General features: G+C 41.9%; 1 protein-coding gene across 3 annotated transcripts in view; it reads right to left on the reverse strand.

Annotated features, from left to right (window-relative positions):
- The window catches only part of DIP2A (disco interacting protein 2 homolog A), a 137388-nt gene that overhangs the window by 11434 nt on the left and 112687 nt on the right, over positions 1-13267 (reverse strand). Inside the window, exons 20-31 of one of the 3 annotated variants that reach the window (XM_075755819.1) lie at positions 12688-12768; positions 12363-12490; positions 10309-10453; positions 8979-9180; positions 7618-7727; positions 7400-7480; positions 4774-4897; positions 3831-3952; positions 3403-3514; positions 3075-3184; positions 2436-2566; positions 569-737 (exon numbers count right to left, since the gene is read on the reverse strand). In XM_075755819.1, coding sequence (XP_075611934.1) covers positions 569-737; positions 2436-2566; positions 3075-3184; positions 3403-3514; positions 3831-3952; positions 4774-4897; positions 7400-7480; positions 7618-7727; positions 8979-9180; positions 10309-10453; positions 12363-12490; positions 12688-12768 — 1515 coding nt within the window. Of the gene's footprint in view, positions 1-568; positions 738-2435; positions 2567-3074; positions 3185-3402; positions 3515-3830; positions 3953-4773; positions 4898-7399; positions 7481-7617; positions 7728-8978; positions 9181-9326; positions 9414-10308; positions 10454-12362; positions 12491-12687; positions 12769-13267 lie in introns of those variants that run through there. The other 2 variants (XM_075755820.1, XR_012835958.1) reach the window with 2 other exon arrangements.

Consider the following 13267-nt stretch of genomic DNA (forward strand, 5'->3'; position numbering starts at 1 on the left):
GAGGCACCTCTGCAGGGAAATTAAGTTTCAGATCTCCCCCTCAAAATAAACGGAGGTATTAGTTGTAATTGCTGCTGTGAGGAAGATTACATCCATTTTAGAACTCAATACTTTTGGTATCAAGTGATCTGAAAAACTTTCCAGGTTTTGGAGGGCTTTTTGTTTTGGTGAGAGGTTTTTTGGTTTTAGTGAGGTTTTGTTGGGTTTTTTTTCTTTTTTGGTGTGTGTTTTGTCTGTTTGTTTGGGGAGTTTGTTTGGGTTTTTCTGTCTCAGACAAGACAAAGTCGTTAGGCTTGCTACATATTTTGCCCAAAATCTCAGAAATACTCATCAACACAGAGGTGGCACAAGTAAGTTGAAAACATAAGACTTCTTTTTTTTTTTTTTCCCCAATAGAAGCATGAGAACTGAAACTTCCAGCAATCTCAACATTTCCCAAAAAGCAAGTCATAATGAAAGGCTTTCACAGAAAGACTTATGGGTCCATCTTCTGCAAGCCAAAATGCAGTATTTTTGGAAAGATACATGTATTTATATGTCAGTGTGTTTAAAAATTAAGTCCACTCACCCGGAGTATATCAGTCTGTGTTCCAAGCCCTTTGGTGCACATCTCCATCACGGAGTAAGAGCAGAACGTGACGCGCACTTTATACTGACTTACAGCAGACAACCACAGAGACACGTTGCTCTCCAGTTCCAGAGGAGGGACTAGAATAGACTGATGACCTGAATATACACTAGGGAGAAGAAGAGAAAGAAACACGAAAACTTCAAGCCAGCATAAAAAAGTGCCAAAAGTTATGTAAAGTCAAAATGAAGCAAATACAGGAAAACTGAGAGCTTGGTATCTATTTGAACTTCAGCTTATCTTCTCTACAGAGAGCAAATGTCTCTTAGTTACCTAAGAACTATGGGTGCGAGTTAAGTCACAAACTTTAAGGTGACTATACTTGTCCTGCAGTAAATTGTGTTGAACTATAGCCAAATAATGCCTTGAACAGACAGAACTTCAGACACAAAAACGTTAAAATTTGAGACACATTCCAGTTATAGATTACAATTGGTAATTCAGCTTATTTTTGAGAGTCATTCTAGGGAAAATGCACCTTTTGCTTTGAGTGAAATGAGTCTTTAACACCTATTCAAGTTTTTAGTGCAGTTTTTTAGCCTTTGCAGTAGGTGTCCCAGTTTTTAAACAGTGTTTATGTGAAATATTTAACCTGGATACCAGCTAACATGAGTGCACAGAAAGTCAAATTCAGAGTCACACCACCTTTTAATTTTTATTTTTTTTTTACTATTATATGCTCATTTCAAGACAGTAAATGCCATGACCATACAGTCTTAAATTACCAAGTGTTTTTTACATCAGTTACTATCAACAAAATCAGTGACAAACCCCTCTGCAAAACAAGGCTTAGATAAACCAATGCATCTGGAAAAAAATAACAGCATCTCTAATTGCTTTCAACAGGTAGCTTAACACGCTTGCCATTTCTCCTGACTACAGTTGATGTGCTTTTGTAGTGGGCGATATGATGAGTTTTTTGTTTTCTTTTTAAACATTCTAAAATAGAAAAAAAAATCATTCTGTAATAAAACAACCTTTCACACTAAAACAATGCTATAACACAGCAGACCTTATATTAACTCTTGTATAGAAAGCATGACGCATGAGGTTGCCTTCCCTAAAAATATTTTTTTCAAAAATCCACTTAGATTTTCATTCTTCCATCTCTGAGGTTTCTTTTCCCTCTACCCTGCCTCACTTTATTGATGACATAAATCATAAGATGTTACACCAAAGTTAAAATTTTGATTTCCTTCAGTACACTTCCTTTGCAGCTGGGGAATGAACAGGTTACCTACAGTAAATGTAACTTCATCTGTTTACAAAATAACCTTTCATACTTAGTTTCTGAACTTTTTTTTAATTAAATAAGTAAAGCACTATTAAATCTTTGGATTAGTTAAAGCATATGCAATGTTTAAAAAGGCAAAAAAGAGGAAAATTTTGCAGCTTTGCAAGATGTGCTGCATTATAGTAGTTATCTGATTGAATCAGTTCAGGTCTCATTCATTTTAAGAAACATTTAATTGCTTCCTTTAGCAGTATTTCTTAGTGCATACCAATCTTGGTAGTCAACACCTTAAGGGTCTTGTAAAAAATATGGTTTAATCTCAAAAGATTTTAAAAGGATTTATTTAATCAATGTGAAATAGACAGTGAAGTCCTTTTTCCTTGGATTTGGTATCTAATTAATTCTACTTGCAAAACCCAAGTTACTCGAGTAACTAACTTACTGAAATGAATTTTGTTACCACAAACGGTATTTTATGAAATACCTATAAAAAGGTGAATCTGGGTTTCTCTGACAGTTCCATCCACGACTGTTCCCTGGGATTCGAGAGAAAGCCCATGGCTAGCGACATACCTGCACAAGCACCACAGTGCAAATCCCAAGCCACAGTAAGGGTCAAGACAGATGGCAATCTGACGCGAGGGATACAGCTCACACTGCAGCTTTATAGAGCGACATAAGGCACTTGTAGCTGCATGTGACATCTGTAAGAGGAAAACAGGTGCTCTCAGGGACTTAAAAAAATGGTATCACATGTAATAATGGATAGACATGTTTATTGTAGAAGACATGACAACATGTAGTGGTTTGGGGTTTTTTTAAGCACCATTAAAACAGGAAAGGGATATGAGCCCAAAATTTCACAGGTGCTTTTCATGCTAGTGGCAAATGACATCTGTCATGACATCAAATGATACCAAATGACATCTGACATCTCTACAATAAATCACAGAAGAAAACATTCATGAACTTTATGACAAACATTCTCCATTTAGTCCCCTCACTGATTCCTCACACAGAGCCAGTAAGATGAAATGCTTCCAAAAAGTGCATCAAGAAATTTTGATGTCATGCAAATTTAAAAATAAGCTTTCTGAACACTACCATCGTCCACTTACATTTTTGTATTTCTTCTCTGGCAAGAGGAATGAATGTGGAATATGCCTATATATATGGAAACAAAGTATAATAATCTCTCTCTTGTTACTCTACCTTTACTCCCGCCAATATACCAGTAGTAGACACACTGAAGTCCAAATATGCCAACATATCTGGAGATGTAGGTCTGAAAATACTAGCCAGCTTCTTTTTAGGCATATCATCTGTAAAAAGAGAAGAGTACCATATTATTATTTTGGAAAAAGAGCACAGGACAAAAATGTGTCTTTACAGCATTAACACCAGGTGCTTTCTAGTTTCTGGGCAGCTATTTCAATGGAATGCGAGATACATCCCTTCGGTTAGGCAGTTATGGTATAACAAAATAAATAATCAGTCTTCAAACGATTTACATTTTGGCTAGTGGGCAAATATTCTGTACCTGTATCCAAAATCGTGGGCCATGTTTTAATATCTACAGCTGTTGCAGCTTCCTTGGACTTCAGCAGTTTCATTATTGCTTGTGTGGTCAGTATACACGCAGACTTACTGACCTGTAAAAGACAGCATTAAAAAACATTTACAAAACTAGTGAATGAACGGTCAAGTGATTTCATATCCATCCAGATGAGATAACCAGTAAGCTGAACAGACGAAGAAAAACATTGGTAACAGAGCAAAATAAATTACAACAATAGAAAGAACATTTTAAATGAGTTTCTGAAAAAGTATTTACTGACTCAGCCACAGCATACTGATTATGTTTTTTCCTAGCTTATTTTACATTCACTGAGGTGAAGCACTTTATCAGGCTGCATCAACCATCCTACACCCACCAAAAGCATTAGGAGAGGAATGTCTTATACATACCTCTACAATCATTTTGACAGTGGGCAGAGTAGTAGCAAGATTCTGCGGATGAGGTGGGCGAACGGTGATAGGTATACAGCCAGCGTATAGGCAACCATAGAAAGTTGCTATCAAGTCTACTCCTGCAAAGGGTATTTGTGACATTTAAGTAATTTATATCAGAACAAAAGACCAAATTCTTTCACCAAAATAAACACATACACATTGATTTATTAAGATGTAACAATTTGTCACAAAGGTCTCTTCAACCCAACAGGCTGTTCTTGGCCATGCCCAGTTCTGTGAGGTTAAAATATTTTGTGCTTGAGAGTTAGCAAAAATTATTCAAACGCTACCAACTTTAAATTTGTAGGGATATGTTTTCATGGTCAGGTAGCATAAAATAACAAAAATAACAAACCAAGGTGCTGTAGGTTATGAAGATAACAACTCAGATTCCTTTAAAAAGCATACACCCATTTTTCACAATTATCACACTGAAATATGCAGTCATCCTACTTTTATGAGGTAATACTTTTTTCCTGAGGTACACTTCCAAATACACACTAGTAATGCAAGTGTGGGGTCTGGATTTCACTTCTAGAGACAGCCATTCAGGAAAGAAGGGGTGTTCACACACTGACATCCCTAATCTAGCTTTGAACAGTTTTATTCCATTCCCTGAGGCTGAAAATTGAGAATCTTTCATGTGGTTTAAATCAAGCTACTCTGCAGAACTGCCCAGACATCTGGAGTGGTTAGATGAAATGTTTGGTGAATGTAGTTTGCCACCTGGAGAAGCGACTTAATAACAAAATCGCAAAAAGGAAATCTCTCCCTTGAAACGCTACATCACTGCCACATACCGCTGTATTCAATGGATGTTCCAATGCTCTGACTTAGCAAGAGTTGTTTCTTTTCTTGTGATGTCTGACTTTGATTTTTGCTGTCTATACTGCCTTACCTGGAGGATAAACCAGGGCCACGTGATCACCAATGTTCAGTCGTCCCTTCTCCATCAGTGCAACTGCCACTCTCTCCGCTCTCTTGTGCAACTGTATGCACGATGCAGTGCTAGCTACAGTGCCCTGCACAAAACAAAAGCGACATCAGAAAACTTTGTGGAGAACAGTTTGAAACCAAATAAAGTACATGCTGCAGATGAATATTTCATTGGCCTTATTTTAACAATACAGCAAACCCTTTTAAAGACTCTGTCTCGGTGTTCTGGAAACCATGCAACTGGTACCATGAACTTTGAGAATGCTAGAGAATTTTATACGTGTTATTTTGAATGTCAGACAGTGAAGCAGCTTCTAAATGTATTTGGTACCACAAAAATAATACCTTCCAAGTATTTGAAATTTCACAGTCCAAGGGAGAAAACATAGCAGCAGCAGGAGGAGGAGGAGGAGGAGTAACACAATTGTTTCAGCAGCAAGTGAACCACTGCATCAGCTTTACCCTACCACGCACAGCCAAACCTCGAGATGCTTTTGCAATCAGCATTCTTAAAAGTGCAAAGGGAACTCTGCTGATGTCTTTGGCATAGACATTCTTTTAAAGGGTCCAAGAGGCAACCTGAGCTGTGGTTGGTACGCAGTGTCACTTCTGCTTCAGTGCACCCACTGTCCATCTTGTGGAAAGTGCATTTCCCACAACTACACAGCTGGAAAGTCTTCCCATGGAAGCAGCTGTATCTTTGGATTGCTTAGGCAGTCACAAAGTCATGGGGATTCCAAAAGGCTTAGTCCAGTTTTTGATGTGAAGACAGTGAACATCCTTTTGCTACCCAGCCTGGGAAGCCATGCCTTAGCCTTGGGCCTGTGAGGTTAGGATGTATCCATTTTTCCAAGACTACAATCTGATTCAAGAAAAACTGGTGGGACAACCACCTCAGAGGGAAAGTCAGTCAGAGACTGAATCAAGCCTCCCGCTATACAGAGAAGGATCATCACAGCAGATGTTTGCTGTACAAGTATTCAGTTTCAAGTCCCAGACGAGCTGTCACATGTAATCCTCAGCCCAAATACACAGCTGTCTGATCCAAGGCCTAGTGTGATGCAGGATGGCACCGGCACTCTGCTCAGTTTTACTGAGGACACTACTGTTAAAGCCTGGGAGTTCAAGTCACGCAAAATAAGAACAGTAAAGACAGTGTATTTCTGATAGAGGAACAGTAGCAGCTCAAGGATTCGGGAGAAAAATACCGACATGAAAAGGTGTAAACCAGAAGGGTTTCTCATGGAGACCTGTGAGCACACTCATGTTTAGCGTTGTCGCTTACTAGTCTTAGCTATCTAAGACGTGTTCACCAACAGAGAATTTCTTTGTGCCTGTTTTGTGTCTCCTTTTTGCAGATTCTCCTTGTGAAGGGTAAAAGTTGCCTGAACCAAGAGACCCAGAAAGGAGCTTCTGCATACTAGAAAACTTCTCTCAAAAGCCTCTTTACTCCAAGAGAATAAACCAATTCTGTGGCTTTTAACAATAACCATATTGAAGCAGTTTCTTCTACTAAAGCAGAGTCTCATGAGAGAAGTCAGAACTTTGAACCGTGTCCTAACCCACTCTGCCTGTCTGAAGGCACGTCTTTCCGTCTTGCGTGCCTGCGGCACAGTACAGTACGAGGCAGACCTAATTCACTGGGGATATCCAGTACAGGCTCAAACAAAAATTGACTAACTTTGCCTACTGGAAAGAAAGGAGGGGAATAAAAAAGTGCCAGGACAGCAGCAGAAGAATCTAAAATACTTGAGTTTTCTGAATTACGCACAGCAGTAGTGCTCCTCAAGCCCAGGGAGACTGACACACAGAGGGACATATAGAAGTACATGGTTTTTTCACACTCCTTTACAAAGTGTTGGACGCACAGGGTACGTGAACGCTCCAAAACTACTGACAGTCACAGGCAGAGTAACGGCTATTAGCAAAAATGATGTATTTACTGAAAAACATGACTGTTGCCTTGTCTTATCTCACAAGGGCTCAGACTGCCCTTGAATAACATAAGTACATAGAACCTGTAAGTACACAGAGCCAGTACTCCAAAACCAAAGCATTTACTTGATCACGTTTGAGTGACTGTAAGTGCCATCCTTTTTGGGGGCAGAGCCTAGCTGAGGACAAGGCATCAGTGTCTCCTGAAGGGTGTGCAGTGTCCCTGGATAATGTGACTCCAAAGCTGTCCCAAGGGTTCTCTACTTCGGCTCTACACCTTCTAATTAAAAAATCCTCCAGTTCTGACTTCCACTTACCCTTGTGCTCATGGAAGACGACAGAATTGTGTCCTACATTAATATGACAAAAGTTGTGTTCCAGCAGGAAACGCAATTACTGCAATGTTTTAAGCTAGGCAGAATGTATACTGAAATTCCAGATGTGGAATAAAAGATGCGTAATAAAATTCCGGATGTGGAAAAATTACACTGCTTGCTAACTAGCAATTTTTTTCTGCTTCAAAACCATGACATCCCACATCATCAAAATAACCTGAAGTATTTTAGGAAAAAACTTCTAACTGGAATTTTCTTAGAATGCAAACAGTCTTTTACTGATGTCAATCTCCAAATATGACCTAAAGTGCATCTCACCTTGGAATTCAGCAAAAGGAACAGGGGATGATCTGGAGTTGTCTGAGCTCGCCACTGAAGGACATCTGCCAAATACAGGAACTGAAACAGAGAGAAAAGGACGCTTGGGTTCCCTCAAAATGCACCATGCTTAATTTCAGCAGAATACCATAACTGGTCTTCTCTCATTTTGAATAAGCCAATTCAAATATTTAATAATACCACGACATCCGTGTTACCTTTCTTGCCTGGTCATTATCCTCCAACTGGGTAACATCTCTCCCTGAGGCTTGTGCAATTCTCTTTCCAGCAACAAGGTTTCCTACTATCATTGAAGCAGGACCAACATCTGCATTTTGAAAAACAGCACAAAAATGAGGAAAAATAACGTAAGGAACATGTAATAATCTACAATTCGGACTGCAGGTTACTATAAATGCCATATGTAACACAGATCTGGAAAATATGAAAAGCTAAAACCAAGGATCACATTGCATAGAAAAAGAGAGAAGAGGATCACAGAATCATGGAATGGTTTGGGTCGGAAGGGACCTCACAGCCCATCCAGTCCCAACTCCCTGCCATGGGCAGGGACACCCTCCACTAGCCCAGGTTGCCCAAAGCCCCATCCAACCCGGCCTTCAACACTGCCAGGGAGCCAGGGGCAGCCACAGCTTCTCTGGGCAACCTGTGCCAGGGCCTCAGCACCCTCACAGGGAACGATTTCTGCCTCACATCCCATCTCCATCTCCCCTCCTGCAGCTTCAGGCCATTCCCCCTGGCCTGTCACTCCCTGCCCTTGGCACCAGCCCCTCTCCAGCTTTCCTGGAGCCCCTGCAGGGACTGGAAGGGGCTCTAAGGTCTCCCCGCAGCCTTCTCTTCTCCAGGCTGAACCACCCCAACTCTCTCAGCCTGTCTCCATAGCAGAGGTGCTCCAGCCCTCCCATCATCTCCATGGCCTCCTCTGGACTCGCTCCAACAGCTCCATGTCCTTCTTGTGCTGGGGACCCCAGAGCTGGATGCAGTACTGCAGGGGGGTCTCACCAGAGCGGAGCAGAGGAGCAGAATCCCCTCCCTCGACCTGCTGGTCACGCTGCTGGGGATGCAGCCCAGGACACGGTTGGCTTTCTGGGCTGCAAGCACACATTGCCCACTCATGTTGAGCTTCTCATCAATCAACATCCCCAAGCCCTTCTCCTCAGGGATGCTCTCAATACAACAGGATGGTACGGTACACGGAAAGTCAGTCCATTATGAGTATGGTGCATTAAAAATCAGTCTGTTAGTGATTCAGGAAATTGAGGTCTGTCTGTATGTCAGTTTGAGGACCAGCCTTTGCAAGATGGCCAGTACAGGAACAATTTATAACGTAGCTACAGAAGCATGAAACTAGTACGTGCTGTACGCCCTTCAACGTACCTGGGATTCAAGGCAGACCACAATGCCCTCACTGAGCTCTGGGCTGCTCTGACACCAGTTAAGCAGCTTAAAGCCATCCAACCTGCACAGCCCTGAGCTGCCACGTTGCTCCGGATCACGCTCCACACACACTCTTGGAGACAGACAGGCAGAACTAAGCAACATGCTCTGGTTTACTCACCTGGTTGCTTCTGTCGAGGCTTAGGCAGGTTAGTAACACAAGTATGCGGACACATCAAGACATTACAAGGGTGCAGAGCACCCTCTAAAAAGCGCTGCTTGGTTTCTGAAATATGAATTCCTCCGAGTGGAGCCTTTGGCAAAGTGTTGGCTGGCACCAAGGCGAGACAGTAGACGCCCACTTGGTGAATGCTATCAATTGCCTTGATAGAAGAAAAACAGACCAAAACATTCTGTGTTATCAGCTGTGATGTAGCTAGAGGAAGAATTTGAATTCAAGTCTTTTAATAACATTAAAATTTTTACTTGCACCACAATTTGCAAATAAAGGGTCCAATTCTGCACTCACTGAACTCATAGAAGTTGTGCCATGACTTCAATGGGAGCAGGAGCAGACCCAGGACTTTGCTTGTGCACTCTATCAAAGGGATGCCACCTGCACATCAGGGATTAGGAAAGTCTCTTAAAGTGGGCAAAAAGTGCAGAGATTTTAAAAAGCCAAAATTATACCACAGCAAATTTAGCACATATGGCACAATCACAAAAGCGCAGTAGAACATAATATCACAAAAATAGGGAGGGAAACATCTTGCTGCCTAAAGTAAGTGTCTAATTTAGCTATGACACTTCTAAAAAGAGAAATAAAAATATCTCCTCCCATGGAACCTTTCCATCACCAGGTATGCCCTCTAAAAAGATTACAAAGCTGAAATTAGACAGAAACCATTATTACACAACTGCCTTACTCTTAAGAGCCATCTTCCCTTAAGTCGTTCTCTCTAGTCTGCAGTTACCCCTTCACCAGTTTTCTTCCGTAACCGCGCTCTTACTTTTTACTTCCTTAGAATCGATGGATTAATTCTGAAATCCTCAAATGCAACTTCTACCAGAATTCCCCTCTCAATCCTGGCCCCCCCCAGAAAAACAACAAAGGAATCAAGGGAAAAAGTTTTTAGTGCTTACTGTTGGAGGTCTAGAATAAGGATGTCAGTGACATAAAAAGATTTCAGGGTGTGTTTTGATACTTGGCACTGAGTATACCCTTAAACATTTTCAGACTTGCCTTGCCAGCCAGTATGAGATCAGCAGAGGTACGCAGAATTAAAAGAAACACACACTATCATCCTTAGGACTTTAAGAATCTTAGTAATATGAAATTAAAAAACATTCTGAAAGAAAGTCTTACTTTTTACAAAATTCTGTTAACTATCAAACCCTGAAATACATTCAGAAGTCAGCTTATTACAATGCTCTGTTGTTACACTGCTAGGTTTGTCTTATGGAAAAAAAGACGCTCTGAGATTCTCATTTAATACATCAGCCTTATTCACCTGGAAAGAGAGAAAGGACAGACTGACTACCTGTAGAACCCTGCTCATCCACTGAAAACTATCCTCCTCTGACGCATCAGGGCGCTGCTCTGCCACGAGCACTATTCGATCATCATGCAAAACGGTCACAGAAAACACTGCTATCCTAAAACGCAAAGGACAGAAGAATGATAGGATGCAACGTGTGATGAACATAGCATGGTTTATTATAATGTGGAAATGACTGCAACCTTTAAAGGTACCATTTCAACACACACAAGCATTATTCACACCAGATCATCACAAAATCACAGACAACTTTAGAACAAATGTAGGTTCATTATTGTAATTTATTTCTGTTGGGGGTCAAGTGAATTTGCAGTCACCGGTGTAGCACGCATTTAGCACAGGCAGTTTCCACGTGTGCAGGGGCTGTGCAAACCTTGCCTATGTAACTCCATCACGCACGACAAACTTGTTGCACCTACATATGATGTCCCTCCTGAAAGACAACTATGCCAAATTACCGACCAGCCTGTCTATCAATGCTTGCACTGAAAAATACTTACTCCCCTTTGTGAATTAAATTAATTTTAGGCTTGCGTCTTCTAGGATAAAATATTGTCTCAGCCAGGTATGTGCCATTATTTTTATGATATGTGAATTGTACAAGTGATGCAAAAATGAGGTAAGCTCGACTTTCATAGAATCACAGAATGGTTTGGGTTGGAAGGGACCTTTCAAGACCATCTAGTCCAACCCCCCTGCAAAGAGGAAGGGACATCTTCAACTAGATTGGGATGCCCAAAGCCCCATCCAACCTGACCTTGAATGTTTCCAGGGTTGGGGCATCTACCACCTCTCTGGGCAACCTGTGCCAGTGCCTCATCACTCTCAGCGTAAAAAATTTCTTCCTTAGATCTAGTTTAAATCTCCCCTCTTTTAGTTTAAAGACACTACCCCTTGTCCTATCACTAAAGGCCCTACTATAAAGCCTGTCCCCATCTTTCTCATAAGCCCCCTTTAAGTACTGAAAGGCCGCAATTAGATCTCCCCGGAGCCTTCTCTTCTCCAGGCTGTACAACTCCAGCTCTCTCAGCCTGTCTCCATAGCAGAGGTGCTCCAGCCCTCGGATCCAGCAGAATCCCCTCCCTCCACCTGCTGGTCATGCTGCTGGTGATGCAGCCCAGGACACAGTTGGCTTTCTGGGCTGCAAGTGCACATTGCTGGCTCATGTTGAGCTTCTCATCCACTAGTACCCCCAAGTCCTTCTCCTCAGGGCTGCTCTCAATCCCTTCATCCCCAACCTGCGTTGATGGGGGGGGTTGCCCTGATCCATGTGCAGGACCTTGTGCTTGGCCTTGTTGAACCTCATGAGGTTCACATGGGCCCACTTCTTGAGCTTGTCAAGGTCTCTTGGAATGGCATCCCTTCCCTCAGCCACATCAACCACAACCACACCACTCAGCTTGGTGTCATTTGCAAATTTGCTGAGGGTGCACTCAATCCAATTGTCTATGTCACTGATGAAAATATTAAACAGTCCTGGTCCCAATATGGACCCCTGAGGGACACAACTCATCACTGATCTCCATCCAGACATTGAGCCACAGACCACTGAAGAGCAGTAGGGTTGGTGATACAACACATACTATCTTAGAAGGTCTTTCAGCAGCCTCAACACTCCTAGTTTGTTCTTTAGAACGTGCTGCAAAGTTCTTCCCTAGGCCACTCTGCATGAAAGGCTCAGGTGGACAAAGGGGAGTTGTGTTTTACAACATACAAGGATATGAGCTTCATTTGACTGTCTTAAGAGAAGCTTTGAAACAAGTTTGAAACACTTAAAGATCTATGTTTATATTATGTGAAAGTAATCTTAAATCTATTATGCATGAAGCAGGGTGTCAATAGTTGTCAGGGACAGCCAAGCTCTTATCTGGCATATCACAACCTAGTGCCACCTTTTCTACAAAATACACGTGTCAAAATTCACATGCAGAGCTCCTGTGTATGCTTTGTGATATTCTGGAGCAACAAAGTCCAATCTGCAGTGGTGAAGTTTTTAATATACTCACCTCCCCCGATACACAAATTTCATGGGTTCGACTGCCAATGCGGTGGCTACCACATCATCTGCATTGTGCCTGCGGCCACTAACTGTCATTAGGCCATCCAGTTTTCCTACCACAAACACCAAATAGTCCTGAAAAAAAGACAGGATTAGAAATAGAGGGGGAAAACCTCCAGACTCCTGGCAATACATGCCTGACTAAAGCCAACAATATTCTCAAGATCATTGTGAGGTCACTGCCCTGATGCAGAATTCTGCTGAATTCAGGGGCATGCTCAGAGCTGGGAATCAGGACAAAGCAGGGCCCCAGGCGGCTCGTTCACACTTACAGGACCCACGAAGCCAAGCAATCCTGTTCTTGTAAAGGGCTGGTCTGAAACAGGCACACCAGCTGCCGTCACTGGAACGGCCTGAAAGAACACAAAGTATTCAGACACAGTACTGGTAAGGAAAGTGAAGTTAAAATGCTTCTTGCCTCTGTTTCACTCAGCTGAAAAACTACCCGATGACAACAGCTACTATCATGTCAAGTATGAACAAGCTTTTTGAATGAAGAACACATCAATTCTTAATTCTGTGGTAGCATTTTTTTCAGCTACTTGGTCTTCATAACAGGAGTTCACACTGCTTTTTAAATCAGGTTTTATAGTATGAAGTCATCTAGCACTTAATCAGAAAGTCTTTCTGTTGCTACTATTAACACCCCTGATGAGATACGTACCCAGGCACATCACATCAATTGCAACAGACACCACACTATCACAACTTTGAGAAAGTTAAGTTTGCTGCAGTTCTGGGACCACCTACAATGCAGAACCAGAGTGCAAGCATTAAGCTTATCAGCAAGTTCCTCTCATCTGCTCAGGTGGTTTCCTTGCCTTCCCCATAACCCCCAACTCCTCCATTACA

Source organism: Balearica regulorum, chromosome 6, assembly GCF_011004875.1.
Source record: "Balearica regulorum gibbericeps isolate bBalReg1 chromosome 6, bBalReg1.pri, whole genome shotgun sequence".
In the NCBI taxonomy this organism is placed as follows: domain Eukaryota; kingdom Metazoa; phylum Chordata; class Aves; order Gruiformes; family Gruidae; genus Balearica; species Balearica regulorum.